Below are 16,812 nucleotides of genomic sequence, written 5' to 3'. Positions count from 1 at the left end.
ACAGACTTTGAAAACGATCTTATTCGATTCAACCAGCTGGCAGCGTTGCCCCGGACATCGGAAAACCTAGACAGTGTTCTACGGCTATCTCAGAATCAATCCAGCTCATGGGAGGAGAATGTCAACAGTAGTATTGTTCGGCAGCTTTGCTAATTATTGAAGCTTTAATATATTGTAAAGGTATAGGTTTTGTGAATAGATACCCCTTGGTTATCCAGCAGAATACTATTGAAGTTAAGACACTATTTTGTAGCTGCTCACCAATTTTAGAAATATTAGCACACGGCTCTACTGCCTCACTACTTCTACTTCTTCGACTACCTCTACTATTTCTACTGCTTCTAATATTTGACCCGCTATATTACATGCTAGGCCTACAAGCTCTATCTATATATTTACACTTAATTATTATTCATGACTTAAGCATATCTGACTTGTTGGAGGTCGTCCGGAACCAGCCAACCATGCGCTCTCGCAGCTCGTTGGTAGGCGTCAACTGCCTCGCCAATACTATAGTCGCGTGTATTGCCGTTCGTCTTGTCTAATCTAGCAGGAGGGTCCAGCTCCGTCAAACCCAGGCGGATCTGTAAGAGCACTTTCTCAATCGCCATGACTGCCGACCATCCCGAATTAGTGAGTAGCTCGGAACAAATAGCTCCTCCGACTGTAACATGACCCCCGCCTCCTTGGGCAAAAGGCAAAAATCTTGGCCGTATAACACGAACAAAGGGGGGAGAGTACGGAAAGTTGGCACCAAATCGAAATTCGAGCACGACACTGGTAATACCGTTTTCCTCCATGTCTTGCGCAAGGAGAAGCTCCAAATCAAAACTGTGTAGCTCTACAATCCAGTGAAAAACGTTGTTTAGGTTATTGAAATCGATATACCACCCGAGAGATGCGATGTCTTCGCTACTACCACTTTGTATCTGATGCAACTCTTTGATGGCACGGTTCAGGCTCTTGAGTGCCAGTGGGGAAGTTGAAGCCCAACTTGGCTCTGAGAGTCTTGGGAGAGTGTGTAGATCCAGGCTGCCTGGCGTAAATTTGGTCTTAAATCGGATCAAATCACCTTCGCCGCTCGGCCTTTCACAATCTGCAGATTTTAGTCTCGTGCTTCGCACATTAGACGAATCTATTGATGAATTCCGGCGTTTACGCCCAGTGTCAATGGTTTCATCATCAATAAATTCGTCGTCAGAGTCTAGAAGAAGCTCATGATCTGTATCGCCGTGATCATCAAGCGACATAACTGTCGTTTCCTTGGCCTTGGGCCGCTCAAGGTCGTCATGACCAAAACGCTGCCGATTCGATGGAAGTGCCGACAAGGGAATATGAACTGGCTTGCCACCAGTCGCCAAGAGTTGATTCGATGGGCATTGAGGTATGTACCCGACACAGGCTTCTTTGGGCTTTGTTGGAAAGGGTTGCTGCGTGGCTTGTGCCTCTGGTTGTACAGCAACAAATAGATATCTGCATTGAATCCATTCGATCTTGTTAACTACATAGTGAGGCGTTACACTGACGAACTCTTTCGTTTGATTCACTACTTCGCAAATAGAAATAGCAGTACTTGGTCTGAGAACAGAATTGGGCCAGTAATTTTCCTGTTATAGAAAAGATGTCAGCGAATTATTCGAGAAGGAAGTAGAGAGGAACAAGAAAAGACGTAAAGAACAAACTTACAGCACGCGGACCAGTTGCATTCTGGGGAAAAAATACTCTGCCGCTGTAATTTATGCTCACTGAGAAATCTTTGCTCATATACACCCCATCGCCATAGGAGCGTCCAGATGCAACAGTCTCAAAATCAAGCCCTGTTCGTATGATGCTATGCCAATTGTAAAGGGGACTGCCATGCCAGGTAAATATAGATGGAAACTGCGATTCGGGGCTTTTAGATTGTGACACAGTAGTTAACTCTTGCATGAAAAGACGTTCGCGTTCTGGAGTCCCTTGTAGAAATCGAAATTGCATCCAATGGCTTGGAATCCCCTGCACTTTGTTGGGATTTATAGTTTCAGTTTCCTCAGGGTTATCTGACTTCTCTGATAAGTCGTCTGAAGTCGGTACTGCATCGTCTTGAAGGATAAGAGACCTATTAGACGATATGATCCACTGGAGAAGGGTAAGCGCGTTTTTGTCAATACGGCCCCAAGATGTAAGGCGCTTGCTTGGATTGTTTAATAAATAAGTCCTCATATCTAACACGGGTGGAATGCCACGGAGCATTAAACTCAGGGCAGCCGATCGTTGGGTCGCATCGAGATCATCAACATCGTTAGAATACTGAAAAATTAAGACTTTTACCCATTCTTTTGCAGGTTTCGAGACTTGTGTAGGGCATTCTTCTTCCGGTAAAGTTAGGACGTTGAGAGGGCCTGTCATGGTTGTCACAATCTCAAAGGAGCAGATGCTGCCAGTAATATTCGTCACTTTACAAACATGCCTCTCGAGATCTGTAAAAAGGAAGGAAGTTAGAAGAGAACAGCCGAAAAGGTTTTGAAGGGGTAGGGGGTTGATGCCTGAGAATAGAGTGGATAACAGAAGATGAGCAAGAAAAGAGAGGAGAGGGGCCCAGTTACTCACTTCCATTGAGTATTGGCGTGGTTATACTAGGTTCCGGGCCATCAATGACTATTAGAATTGTATCCCATACTTTAATATTACGATGGTTGGAATAGTCAGTTGGGTTGAAACGGATTGATCTTTCAACGAAGCAAGCTTCTGCAACGGAATGCTGAGATGGATTGATTTTTGATCCGGTGTTAACAGCCTTTAAATTGAGGCCAGTGGGGTATTGCCGCAAAGACTTGGGATGTGCGAGAGCTGACGCAAAGAAACTGATCAAGATATCGACAACGTAAGGGTTGTTGATAATTTCATGTTCAGTGCTTGTCCCAAGCCCAAGTGTAATAAACTGATAGGTGCAGAGAGGACTGGTGCAGACGTAGGGCTTGAGAGCTTCGAACTCATCCTCTAATCTTTGGTGACAAACCATGCAATACTTGGTACAACGAGCAAGGCGCCGCAAGGCGAACTGCATAGCAACCATGGGGAGGCTGATGTTTTCTTCGTCGTCCAAGGCGTAATCATGACTTAAAGATGGCATCGCGTTTTCAAATACCAAGTCATCGGATGTGTCATCTTCAGAAGGATCTTCTTGCTGCAAAATGTGACGCCCTTCCTTAGCGAGCAACTTTTGACGTCGAATGGCCCCGTCCCACGATAACCCATCTCTACGCCTCATATGCAATAGCTTGAGCAGGTCGCCATTCATTAGCATGTTTATTGAATTCGACATGTAAAGAGGAACAAATCCTCCACTGGCAGCTTCAGCATCGCTCTTCTCATTACTCTCGTTTGCAGTTTCTTGGTTATCTGCGGTCCCATCAAATGACTTTGTAAAGGCAAGACGGGAAGTCTCAACAGATGGTTTGGGATCTGAGCATTTCCCAAAGCGAAACTGTGGTTTCCATTCTTCGAAAGTAGTATCCCAAATCTCCGAAACAGTCGGATAGTGCGACGCAAATCGGCACAGGAGAACTAAATATTCGTCATCTTCAAGACCCCATGCTTCAAGAGCATGCTCTGGGATGCCAAGCTTCATCACTCGCAGAGACAAAGAAAAGAATTCAGCATCCCGAAGAGGTCTTCTTGGAAACACTCCTACCGAGATGCCAGCCGATTGGACAGCTCGTAAATCTCTCTTTAAACGCCTGATAGAGACTGCAGTTTCAATATGTCGGCCCGGTATTGCCTTGGAAGAAGCTGGAAGGAAAGAGTTTTCATCGAAGTCATCGTCGTATCCTGACTCTGCTTCATCGTAGTCATCGAAATCAGGCATGCTGTCCGAGTCGATGTCTCCACATACATCATTAGCGGGCTCTACCTTGGTAGAAAGCCTCTCCGCAACAGCTCTTATGATTGCCTCAATGTTCTTGTTCGCAAGCGAGGGCGATAGACGTTCAAGTAGAGAAGAGACATCTACAGTGGAGTGATCTGATTCCGTGAATATCATGACGCTCGAACTTTTAGGATACGAGTCGACATCTGCGCAACATTAGCTTTCAATTTTCTTCCTAGTGAGAATTAGAGACGGCTGTGCTCACCAAGAACAAGGACCTGAACATCAAGAGATGCTGCGACGTCATTGAATGATGATGACCAGGTGAAAACGACCTCGCCATCAGAGTCTCCTCGTCGAACATTGGACACGGCGGTGCTGATCGAGATTGCTCTGGATGCGGCTACATCTTGGTTGAACTGTTTCAAGCCCATGATCGAAGGCTGCCCGACGACTGTTAAATATAAGTAAGATGCATAACTCGCCAACAGCCTGTTCGTGGTTGGTTTAAGGAGATGACGTCGGCAAAAGCGATGCGATACTAAAGAAACTGGGAGAGATGGAAAGGGAGAAGAAGCGCCTCTAGCTTGTTAAGTTTAAAAGGAATCTGTCCGACGGTGGATGCTGGTGGTGGCAGGTGGCGGAGGAGATGCCCAATACTGGGGAGGCTTAGGAGGCTTTTTATCGATAATTTAGAGAAAAAAGTCAAGTACGGGGAGAAGATAGAATTCACCAGTTTGGGCGGCTGCATACAAGCTAGCGCACCTGTCCCTCAATCAGCAGCTCAGCCTGAGCCCAGTGAATGCCAGAGGCTTGATGGAATGACTATGCCGTCCTGGCATAACAAGAGACATGCCAATCAAAAAGAGTACTATTTGAACAAGGCGGATTTCCACGTCAGAAGTCTGGTGTACGACTTTGTATGTATGCCTGCCGACGCTATGCGCACGTTTATGGAGTTGGATGAGTGCTAGCTATTCCAATTTATGCGACGGCTGGTAAGGAACGCTGCATGTTGAATACCTAGGTACGTTCAGGTATATTTCCGAGAGCGCAGAGATGTAGTAGAGTACCTATCAGATATCAAGACTGGCTCGCGAACTGATCGATGGCTAGAACCGTGCAGATATTGGGTTTAGAATTTTACACAGAGGCAGATGATTCAGCCTGGTGGGGGATTGACGCTGTTGCCTGCTCACACCAAAGTCTAGTGCTAGCTGGACTTGTATGCACAAACGAGGTACGAGCACTACCAAGCCATGCGGTCATGATCTCAATCTTTATAGCCCTCTGATTTGGCGGCTCTTACAAAGAACACTAGAGGCTGCGACAGGGGCCCGCGTTAGCGTACAGTATGACTTGGACAGGGCGCTCTAGCATGAAGCAGAAGCTGGAGGCAATGGTTCTTCGCTTGATTCTAGCGAGATTTTAGTTTGAGAAGCTGCTGATGTTGGGAGGCTCTTAAAATAGACACCTTAGTATCACTTGGTTCTAATGAAGTACTGGGCACTCAATAGCTACCCGCCTCTTGCGTTAGACGCGGGAGAGGAATCCGCTAATATTATACTGCTGTCCCTCCTAATATCCCGCACTACAATCTCCAACTCAGGAGATAGGTAGTACTTCGTAGTGCGTGAGGTTTTGCTCTAGACTTGCTCAGGTACTAAGCTTGCCGCGGTATTGCAAGCAGTACTTGTACGAATCCAGGTACAAGCCATGTACACAGCGCCACCCGCAATGCGCCACTTTCCGTCGTCTCCGCCACAGGAGATCAAGACTACACGCGACTCGAAACCGCCGAAGCATCGTATTCACGCGTTTGTATTCTCCTTGTAGAGGCGCACAAAACCCATGCCGCTTCATCTCGAAATTCCCAACAGGGCTTCGGTCTAGGCGGGGCTTGCCGCTGCTGCCGATCTCGCTACTATTAGCTGCGCATGCATGAGGGGGGCCAGCTCACCTTGCATGAGACTTGTTAATTGTATTCTACACGTACAAGTTGCTAGATTATGTCCAACCGATCTTGGGCGTGGGGCAAGCCAATCTCTCGACTTGCCCCCCGTCGACTCCCCGTGGTATTAGTTCTCTTGGCTATTCTCTCAATCCTTCTTCTTGGCAGCTTGCCCTCGAAAGTCCCAGCTTTGCCAAGCTCCTCTGAGTTTGAGCCCAATTTGCATATACCTTCTTCTCAAATTAAAGACGTGCCTCCCGAGAAACCCATCTCACCGTCTCATCAACCACCACAACTACATCTGCAACAAAAAATTAGCAAGTACAATGGCTCATCTTGGTTAACGGATGAGCGATCCCTCTCAACATCGTATTCGAGCTCCATCACGCTCGACGATGAGCGGATATTGCTTCCTCCTCTCAAGGCTCGACAGCCCATCTATTGTTACCATGACATGGACAAGAAGAAGACAAAGGATGAAGGTGATGCCGAGAACGAGCTGCTCTTGACATGGCGCCGTGCCTGGTGGGCACAAGGGTTCCGTCCGGTTGTGCTGAATGCTGCCGAGGCAATGAACAATTCCTTGTATGACCAAGTACAAATGACGACATTAACTTCCGAGCTGAGGGGTGATATCATGCGGTGGCTCGCCTGGGATACTATGGATGGAGGCATACTATCAGAGTACACGGTTCTCCCAATCGTTCCTCAGCAAGACCCGCTGCTGCCATTTTTGAGCACCGGAGTGTTTCCCAGCTTGACGAAATGGACAGACCTCGACGATGCATTTATCGTTGGCCAAAAAGCTGATGTGCATTCAGCTCTGCAGTCTATTTTACAGATAGAGCACAAACAAGAAATCACGAGTGTCACGACGGCTCTTTCAGGCACTGCAGTAGCAGTAAATAATACAAGTAAGCCGCTTGCTTACTATGGCCACAAGATTATCAAAACCAAGTATGCCAGAGTTATCAAGAAGGATGATAGGGCTGGTACTCTCCGCAATCTCAACAAACTCATCAACTCCCATCTATTAGTTACCTGGCAGAATAGCTTCCCTGACGGTATCGAAGTCATTAAGCCTCTTGCAGAGCACGCCACAGCCATGCTGGCAGGCGCTTTAAAGCTGGCCAAGTCTCTGGCATCCTGCCCCGAAAGCCCGATGCTATCGTCCTGTCCCCCGAATTTACCTAAATGCTATCCATGCGTGGCGTCCCCCATGGCTGTCACTACGCTTCCACGCCTCCGCTTCCGCAACTCCCCTGACGTTTTTACAATCGGGGCTATTCCGCATCCATGGTCTTTTGCATTGGTGAATAATCTACGAGAGTCCATCAATGTGACTTGGATTGTTGAATCGCCTCGAGATACGTGGCTCAGCACCGTTACCCAAGCATATCTCGGCTCTGGTGTAACATCAAGCCGCAGAGTTGTTCGTTTTAAAGAGCTGGTAGCTGGTGAGGCCGACTCTGCGCATTCCCTGTGGTTTCCTGCAGAGGACAAAATACCTAGTGATATGGAGTGGTACTTTGGATTCACCATCCCCGAGAAAGGCATGGACGATGGAAAATCTCTAAGCCCAGTGCCCGCTATACGATTACATAAAGACGAAGACCCAGACAAGGACAAAGAAATCGCTCATGAGCAAGCTCTGCTTGATCGAGCCAAGCCAGTAGTCATGATTAGCAAGTCGTTTACCAATGGAACTGAGATGCGCACTTCACTCGAAGCTTGGAATATGGCTGATACAGAGGCATGGCGGTTCACACGAGCTTTTAATGCACGCCGCTCTTTGGAACGCGAGGAATGGGAAAAGACATATCGCTAGAGGTGAGATGTGAATTAGAGGTTGTTGAAAATTTTGTAATATTTATTTTCTTATCTGCTTTCTTTTCTCTCCCGCTGCTCTCCCGTGTGCTTGAGCAGCTTCATTCAATCAATGTATATAGATTTTAGATTAGATTTTAGATCATTGTTCTTAATTCGACGAACAATCTAAATAGACTTTTTTTCTCCTCCTCTTTTCTAGGAATTTTCTGGGAAATAAAACGAAAGATACATATAAAATCTTTTGGTAGCCTTTTGGATGTTGAATCCTTATGAGCTACCAGACCTCCATTTCAATGACGCAACCTGTCTTGAATAAAGAGGCCACTAGCATCAAACCTTGATGGTAGTATCGCCGCCCATCTCGCCGCTCATTTCGCGTGAAGTTACTCCACGGCGCAGCAATCCAAGGCCATGAGTATCGACGCCAACATCCGTGCCGTTAATTTTCTCTGCCCGATCGTTCAAGGCAGCGCCTGGCAGCTGGGTGGAGCGCATGCTACCGTTTTCATGCACCGAACTAAGTCGGTAATGCTGAGAAGAAGCTTGCTCTTCAAGAAGGTCGTGGATGTGGTCATTAAGCCAGAGGCCGTCGAGCAGCTCGGAGGGCATGTCTTTGGCGCCAGTGATGACTCTTTTGCAAGTGGGCTTACCACAAAAGCAGTCAAATGGCTGGGCCATGTCCCATTCAGTTGATGGGTAAAAAAACTATAGGAAAGGGAAAATCAGGATAAACAAGTTCCAAATTGCATCATGGCAGCAGTGGAGCAGAGATAAATATGGCTTTACTAACTGTAAGTTCATCTCCAGGACGGAGGCCCTTGGGGCCAGCCACAATCCTCATACTCCCCATATCGAAGTGCTGTAAATAAATATTAACAAACAAACTTGTCAAAGATTCATGACAGGTTTTCATTGTTCCCGCGGTTTAACTGACAAGAGACGGCTCGCAAGAGTGGTTAATGTAGAGCAAGTCGCTGTTGAGGTTCAAGTGACTATCTTTTCCCATCTGCACCGTAGCGTAGGTAGCCTTCTCGGCCACATCACAAGGAGGAAACTCAAATTTGGCGAACAGGCCAAATGGCGGCACAGTCACTTTGGAAAGGCTCTTGGTCATGAAGTCGGCTCCGCTGGTGACGACATCTTGAATGTCGGGGTGGGAGGGCTGTTTCCAGGACGGCTTAAGAGGTGCCATTGCGAGAGTGTATTCGGTAGGTATGAAGATAGATACACAGAAACTAGAGTGCGAATGAATACAGTATGTAATGAGAAGAAATACAACGAGAATGACTCTGAGAATAGAGAGGCAATGGCGATGTCGGATACGGGCGGATGTATGACTGAGTGATTAAGCAGTCAGCTAACCTTCTAGCTTCTGGGATCTAGCAATTTTAGCCAAAGTCAATTCCCGTCAAGACTCGGGCAACCAGGCAGACTATTTATAAACCAGCTTCCCCTATAATGTATTCAGCCCTAAGTGATCCATCTGCTCTCAGCTCCTAGGCATTAAACCGCAGCTGTCAGTCTACCGCGGGCCGTAGAACTGGCTCGGCTCCCTCCACGTCTCGGTTGCCGAGGACATGTCAGCGGCCCACGCGGAGGTCCCACAACCGCACTATATTCGTTGCATCATAGCTCATTCCCACGTCTATACGAAGTAGTACTAGGGTAGTTCATGACAGGTAACGGCGGGGTAGCATCAACGAGCTTGTCTTTTCTGCCATCCATTTGTCCTTTGGGGGCGGGACCTTGTACATGCTCGGTTGACAACTGGAGCCTATCATAAGCTAGTGTGCAACCTAAATTGGTAACGCAGAAAGCGTGAGCGCTCTGCTGCCTTTGGGCCGGCTGGTGGCACAAGGGGATTTTGGCAATGGCAGGATTAGCACATGTAACATTCCGTCTTCTCTCTTTGAAACAGTGGACGGGGGGTTAGTAAACGCTACACACTGTTCTTTGCAGGACCTAGTAGCCTAGCATCTAAGCCCCGAGTTCAACTCTTTACTTCAGTGGGGTATAACATCCACATTTATAGGTACTAGTAGTTACAGCTAAGGTATAAATTAGCGCATCTACTATGGGCATTTGCATGTTCGACATGTGAAACTATCGGATCCAATTGACAGTTATGACAGCTGTTTTGTATCTGAGTTTACGAGGTACCGCCAACAGCTTTCGATATATTTCTATATAGCAACCTACTAGTTATTATATAGTGGCAATTCCCCAGTCCATTAACCTCTTTACGTGAATTCCTTAGCAACATATTAGTTACCTAAGTGTTCTTTAACTCTCAATTGCTACTACTAATAGACACCGAAAATATTTATCTAGGTGCTTCACAGTTTATTTGTTGAAGGCAATGCTGCCAATTCTGCGTATTAAAGTCATAAATCCGAAGAGCAATGCCGTAACCACCACATATACTCTACATATGCTCTGCTGTTTTACATTTTATTCATCTTTCCACACACGTTTCCAAATCAGAAAGCTCGATGAGAGATCTTTAAAATGCAAAGAAAATGCATCTAGAGCCAATGACGTAGATCCAAAAGCTTCATAAACTTGAGACAGCTGGCAGCCTTTTCGCTAAGAGTATTACAGCTGGCACACATTTGACAACGGCGAGGGCTTTATGCCTAAATTGCCAATGAATGCAATCACTTTTCAGTTTATTCTTAGTTTCCTTCTCACTTGCTCAAATTTACCTGCTCCCTTTGCCTTCTTTCCTTTTCTTCATGGCTGCACATATCGCAGCAAAATCGCCTCATCTCTTTTGATGCACAGATATCAAGCAGGCCTGAACGATCTCCAGTATCATCTACAAGTAAATAAGAAGGTTTATGGTTCGATCATATCTGTTTTTTTCTTCTCATCTGTTAACAGTACGGTCATAGATAATGGAAATAGTGGCATCAAGACTCTTTGGTTGCAAATGCGACTGTCTGGCTCTGGGGTATCTAGATCTTGAGTACATGTACTTTAGACTTGATAGATTCAAGCATTATTCTAAAGAGATCTTGAATTGTATCATCAATCGATCGAAAGATCCATTCGTGATACAGTCCAGATAACCTGATCGACGGAATGATGAGTTGATGTTAAACTACTCAAACTTAGAAGCGGTGACTGGGGGCCTAATCTATTTCCTTTGGCTTTTGATATCGCCAAATGGTATATGAACCGAATTTATTCGACCTGGTATCCCTTTCTATTCTAGTCTAAGTTGCAACTATGGCTACCCAGCATCCTGATAATTCATTGTTCATCCGCCGCTGACGCAGAATATGGCATATCCTTTCTAGAGTAGCTGAACCTATCCAGGAATTGCTTGAAGGAGGCTCTCTCTACCACCGAACGATTAATAAATAGCGGCCAATGCAATTGCAGTCATTGCGGAGTGTTACATGAGGAATTTCGGTGTACAAAGGTGAGCACCGACTGAGAGGCTACCTACCATATATACAGCCATGTACTATGTTCTCGATTTGCAGAGTGTGCTGTATATGGACATTGATAAAGGCACAATATTCACTATACTGAGTATCTACAAAGTGGTAGCAGTCAAGGCTGGGTAATCTAGAAGTGGTTGACAAGTGCCTGTGCTTGAAAAATCACCTCACTAGCAGGCTTTTCTCTACATAATTAGAGAGATTGGGTGACGATGAATGGCATAAGTACTGATTTACTCATCAAGCTTAAATACTGCCTCTACTTCATGCTCAGAAGCTAATTTCTGTATTTAGACTTATTCATGATGAGAAGATCATGATAATTTATTTCATCACGCGAGACGCTTTAAACTTGCTCACCTGAAGCTATTTATCGACAATTATATCTTGGCAAGGGCATAATCAGCTCATTCCAGCAAACATGCTACATGAATTGGCCTATCTATTTACATTTTCTCTATATTGTCGTCAGTTGCCGTTCAGAACACGCCGCCTAGTACCCCAAAGCCCACCCATTATAAACGTTCAGGAGTGGTACACCGAAGACAGAATATCATGAATAAGGAGGGCAGCACAGCTCAATTAGCATGCAAGAACCAAGTCACTGAATTTGAGTGCCTTAATTTGAGCAATTTATGTAAAGCCTCCTCCAATGGCTTTCCCTCGGCAACCAATTCACAATATTGTTACGTATCCGGGGGTTGCAGGTCCGCCGAGCCGGCATGCGTCCGGCAGCCTTTTTCCACGACTCATGATAAAGTAGGAAAAGCTTTGCTTGTAATATGAAACGAGCCGTCACGTCTCCAGGGGATTTAACGCGCAGCACCGGGGCAACGAGCAAATATTCGCTTCGTGATGTTTTTTTTTCTCAGCAGGATAACGATTGGCCGTCGGAATAGTTCCTTTTCACCCAAGTGCACTGCACCTTCCGTTCAAGTTTTTCAACCACCACTGCAGCCAAACGCACTTCCCAGAAATCTTCTATTCTTCAACCATAAATCAACTTTTGTTTAACAGCAGAGATTCTCGGTATTCAACCGAGGCTGCATAATATTGAGATACACGACACCTTCCTTGATTGACCACTATCTTCTTGGAACCTACTCGACATCATCTGCTCCGGTTTAGCTCTAGCTACCGCTGGGCTCCTGAAAACTTGACATCTTCAGTAGCATCAGAACACTAAATATCGGCGCATCAGTGCCAAACTGCTATCTAGCTGGAGACTGGGATTCTTAATCTTGATCTCCACGATATCTTAAGCTGACAACTACCAGGCGGCGACGTCACCTGCATTTCGCTTGGAGAACAGTTCCGTATGCCTCGTAGCTTCCCATATCAATCAGTACAGCTTCCTGCTCTCTAGTTCATCACATTGGCAAGCACCAACCATCTCGGCTATCTTCGATTAAGCTCCTTCTTGCATACTAACTCGGATTCTACAGATCTTGGAAGGTACCTGATCCTGGGTACCAAGGTAAGACAGCTCATCGGTGCCCATTTCGTGCTCGATTTGCTTTCATCACAAGCCATTCCACTTCTGCCCAACTTCAATTGCACTCTTTCAGTCAAAGACAGCTTCAGCTTCGCACCGCCCAGTCCGTTTCCTCTTGTTGGACGTCTAGTTTATAAGGCTTTGTATGCATATCTGTGCTCACTTGGCACCCGTTTGGTAAGTGTTTTCTTTTCTTCTCTCTTTACTGATCTACATGCCCCTGTGGATGAAATTCTTTCCTCTATTTCCCTACCAACAGCCACAGGTTTCTATCTCCTTTACCTACCATTTGTTAATCACATACTGACGAAAACAGATTCCAGCTACAACAGATTCTGTTTCGACTTGCGCTCATCCGCGACTGCTCTTATTCGCGACTTACACTGTTCTTCATTTCTGTTTCTTTCTCTCACTTAGGAAGAACTTTCTATTTACATTGACTGTCATCGTCTTGAAATCAGTAATGGCCGTACAAACTTACACGCCTCGCGAGCTTCTCTGTCTCAAGAAAGCACCTGTCGGAAAAGCGCTATACAGCCAGCTCCAAGCAAAGCTTCGCCAAGATCAAGAACTAAGTATAGTTCTACATTTCAGATACGCTACTACCTTTGCTAACTAACTGAAATTTTAGGCGAAGTATTACGACTGCCCCTTGAGCGCTCACTTCCTCACATCATGGAAGAGCCACCTAAATTCTCTGGCGGTACAGAGATTGGCTCTCCTCGTCGTGGAGAAGCGGTTAGACAGCTGGATGGCACTGAGTCTGAATGGAGATACCGTGGCCGCACTGATTCAGATGCCATCGGAGCACAGCCCATCTCTGCCCCGACTGGCCTAGCTGCTCAAAAAGATGAAGGCTTTCAACGATTTTACCGAGCAGTTGTGTCGCCCACTCATGTTCGAGTTACAGCCGGTGGTCGTATCGTACCCAATACACGTGGCTCTCCATCGCCAACAACTAGGTGGTCCAGAGATAAGCCTCCTTTGGAGGCAGCTACCAACAACAATCGCCCATCCAACCGAGAGCCTCTCCAGCAACCTCAGTTTGCCATGCCGCAGCCTATTGGCTTTTTCCCTCCGCATGCTATGATTCCGGGCTTTGCCCCTGGAATGGTCCCTATGCCGACAGGACCAGCTCCATATCCTGTTATGCCATGGCATGTAGGTTTCAATATTGGAGGCGCCATAGGGATGGCTCCTCACCCCATGAGCCATGTTCAAGGTCTTGTGGCAATGCCGCCGCCACCACCGAACTCAGCGAACAATGAACGGCAAAGTGAAACGGGAGCTTCGGAGAACGCAACTCCAACTCGGGTTGTTGCCTCTGACCACTGTGATCCAACACGGCCCCATATACATAACGGACAATGGATGGTGCCGCCTGGAGGTGCTTTTCACCCCTTTGCCGTGGGACCTCATCACGGATTCTTGGGACCTCCAATGTTGTCACCCATGGCAACTAGCCAGAGGTTTATCCCTAGCCATATCATAGCTCCTGTGCCTCAGAACAATGGACAAATTCCCCAAGTTCAGGCAGCTGGCGTACCGCTTCCTATGCAGCCATATCCTGCGGTGCCGGACCTTGCCCTATCTGCTGGACAACATCAGTCCTCCATCCGAGCTAGCCAGATAACCAAGAGACAGCTTTCGGTGCTTCGAGCATCTCTCAAATGGACAGAAGACCAGCTACAATACAATAAGCATCAGATTGACGAAAGAACCATGGAACTCCATGCGCAGTCGCTGCGTCATTCCATCGAACACTTCGAGAAGATTCAAGACGAGCAAGCTGCCAATGAGAACAGATGCCTGGCAAAAGATCAATCTCAGGACGATTTAAGCGATTCTGCATCCGCAGATGAAGATCGGTCAAAGTCTCCAGTGGCCAGCAGCAGTACCAAGCCAGAAAACAGCGCAGACAGCTTTTCCAGTCTCCCAGACGAAGCCTCTATTGTGCGAGCTGATAAGGAAAAACGGAACAACCAGCGGACTGCTTTCTCTTCCAACCATAACGGTGCTATACTTCAGGCTATTACTAACGCCCAGTCCATGGGTGCAGCTGATGAAGTTAGCACCAGTAGGAAATCTTCAGCTCTGCCTGTTACTGCAGCGCTGGCTCCCCCATTCCAGCCTCGCGCGGTAGGAAATCAATCTGCTATCGACGAACTGCATCACTCTATCAATATTGAATCCATATACCAAGAGAATGCTTCACCCAAGCCTTATCTTATTGGTGAGCTCCCCATTGGTATGAGCGCTGAGTGTGCTCGGGACACAGACTACGTTTATCCTCGACAATTGACTGAGGATGAACTCCGAGCTCGTCACATGTACTGGGGCAAAGCTCCTCATCATCTCCAAAGCAGTCTTCCCAAGTTTGATGGCAAGGATTTTTATCCACCTTCGCCAGACAGCAGTCAATCCCCTGACAACGACTCGGACCTCACTCGGAAATTTGATATGGTCATGACTAAAATGATTGAGGCTGAAAGTGGTGGCAGAAACGGTGGAACTGAAGCCGACCCTTTCCAATCTTCTCGACGTACTCCGCATCCATTTGGACGGGGTGGGATGGGTATCTCAACTGAATCTGGCTCATCTAAGCAATCTGCGGCCCCTAGTCAAGATAGCGACATGCTGGTTGTTCATCGTTCCCGTCAAGATACAGGAAAGAAAGTCTTTGGTGGAAGTCGTCACCAGGTGACTGTAGCTGACTGTCCCAATGCTCGCTCTGAGAGTGATAGCCCCGACGAAAACGACGAGAAAAACATCGTATTCAAAGGACGTAATTCTCTACGTCAAACTCGGTTCGTCAATTACCCTTCTACATCACGATTCGACTAACGCAGAGCATTTATAGGCCGAGACCTCGCAGCGGCATCTGGCATGAGATGATGAAACGCGGTACTTCAAGTGGTAACGCAGTTCCCGGAACAGTTTCGTCTACCACAGCCCAAGGCGTTCTGCCTCACTATAACGGCCACGCCACTGCATCTCTTGCGCCTACAGCCACCAATTTCAATTCTGCTCCCCGAGAGCAGGTCAGTAAATCGGGAAACCCCAATGAAGGTGGATCAGCCAACTCGACGGTAGAAAGACAGATTGAAAATAGACCTCCTGGAGACGGCAAGCTCAACACTTATCTGGGCGTTCAAGGATCGAAGAAGCGGCCTTCGGCCATTTGAGAACACGGCAGTACGGCTTCATGTTGCTGCAGAGAGCAGCTCAATCAAAGATTCAACAGGATCATCTCTTATAACGAGCACATTTACGAATTGTATGAATACCTATCATGAAGATTACGAGATTTCGGCATTATTTCCTTTCAACTTTGTTGCCGCTTTCTTTATCATTGACGAATCATCTGAGAATAACACCATGTCAATCTCAAAAGGAGTGGTAAATTATTGCTTTTTAACAGATTCAAGGCACGCCACCACTTATTGTTAGAATTCCATTGTATGACAGATGTAATACGTTGGCATGTGAAGAATCATGAGGCTATATTCAGCCGTTGGAGGTTTTGTACAGAGTATAGTTTGCTACAGCTAGAAATGGCGTTCTCTTCAATGGCCGGTCAAACTGCTAAGAAGGGAGTTGGGCTTTTGTAGAGACCTCATTTTGCTTACAATTAATAATATTGCTTTGCTTTGCTAATATCTCTGGCCAGTTGCTCCAAATCCAGCGTGAATGAGAGAGCTGACTAGAAGGAACAGTATGTATGAGAGAGAAGTGCTGATGTGCTCGGGCGTGTACTGCATGTAGGTGAGAATATTCGCACTGTTTCTTCTTCAGCGTGTTAAAATACGCGTAGCCTGGTTAAGCAACGGCTCCAAACGATTTATCGTCTACGATTTGTTCCTTACTATCAAATTTCTAACTTCGTTGCAGAGAAGGCAAGCAGAAATCTTCAGCAAGCGATAGAGACTCGTGGTATGAGTCTCAGTCGGGGTTTATTCTTCGCCAGTCGTATACCTCGAAAACCATCAGTCATTGTGGTCGACGCGGAGATTATCTAGCGGGATTCACATCATACTACGAAGCGAACAACCAACTTACCTGTGTATGTGCCTTATCTTGCTTCACTCTTGAAGAGATTTAAAAGCCAAGATTGATGGCAGTCTACGAAGGCTGGGTTGTGACAGCCTCTCGACAAATCAAGTCGAGTTCACAGAGTCTCACTGAGACAGCAGCAAAGAATGAAAAGGGACACAGCCAAGGCTTCGGGAAACACCTCCCA

General features: G+C 46.6%; 4 protein-coding genes across 4 annotated transcripts; 2 read left to right on the top strand and 2 right to left on the bottom strand.

Moving 5' to 3' along the window:
* Positions 1 to 135: 135 nt before the first annotated feature.
* Positions 136 to 4,374, bottom strand: GGI43DRAFT_235791 (uncharacterized protein). Its single transcript, XM_083200593.1, has 4 exons — positions 4,113 to 4,374; positions 2,590 to 4,053; positions 1,687 to 2,459; positions 136 to 1,607 (listed from the first exon to the last, which is right to left on the bottom strand). Exons 1-4 carry the CDS (start codon positions 4,279 to 4,281, stop codon positions 420 to 422), a joined length of 3,594 nt encoding a protein of 1,197 aa, XP_083063814.1. The 5' UTR covers positions 4,282 to 4,374; the 3' UTR covers positions 136 to 419.
* A 1,064-nt stretch (positions 4,375 to 5,438) lies between these two features.
* On the top strand, positions 5,439 to 7,832 carry GGI43DRAFT_235787 (uncharacterized protein). Its single transcript, XM_083200592.1, has one exon. The coding sequence runs from the start codon at positions 5,857 to 5,859 to the stop codon at positions 7,624 to 7,626; it is 1,770 nt and encodes a 589-aa protein (XP_083063813.1). The 5' UTR covers positions 5,439 to 5,856; the 3' UTR covers positions 7,627 to 7,832.
* Positions 7,793 to 9,275, bottom strand: GGI43DRAFT_235777 (uncharacterized protein). Its single transcript, XM_083200591.1, has 3 exons — positions 8,563 to 9,275; positions 8,419 to 8,487; positions 7,793 to 8,333 (listed from the first exon to the last, which is right to left on the bottom strand). Exons 1-3 carry the CDS (start codon positions 8,818 to 8,820, stop codon positions 7,959 to 7,961), a joined length of 702 nt encoding a protein of 233 aa, XP_083063812.1. The 5' UTR covers positions 8,821 to 9,275; the 3' UTR covers positions 7,793 to 7,958.
* Positions 9,276 to 13,035: 3,760 nt separating this feature from the next.
* On the top strand, positions 13,036 to 15,757 carry GGI43DRAFT_380198 (uncharacterized protein; the record flags this gene model as incomplete). Its single annotated transcript, XM_083202947.1, has 3 exons — positions 13,036 to 13,147; positions 13,204 to 15,379; positions 15,433 to 15,757. 3 exons carry the CDS (start codon positions 13,036 to 13,038, stop codon positions 15,755 to 15,757), a joined length of 2,613 nt encoding a protein of 870 aa, XP_083063811.1.
* Positions 15,758 to 16,812: the final 1,055 nt, after the last annotated feature.

The sequence above is a fragment of the Trichoderma evansii genome, assembly GCF_050947405.1.
Source record: "Trichoderma evansii strain SZMC 28006 chromosome Unknown GGI43scaffold_3, whole genome shotgun sequence".
Lineage (NCBI taxonomy): Eukaryota > Fungi > Ascomycota > Sordariomycetes > Hypocreales > Hypocreaceae > Trichoderma > Trichoderma evansii.
This window is presented reverse-complemented; position numbering and strand designations above follow the sequence as displayed.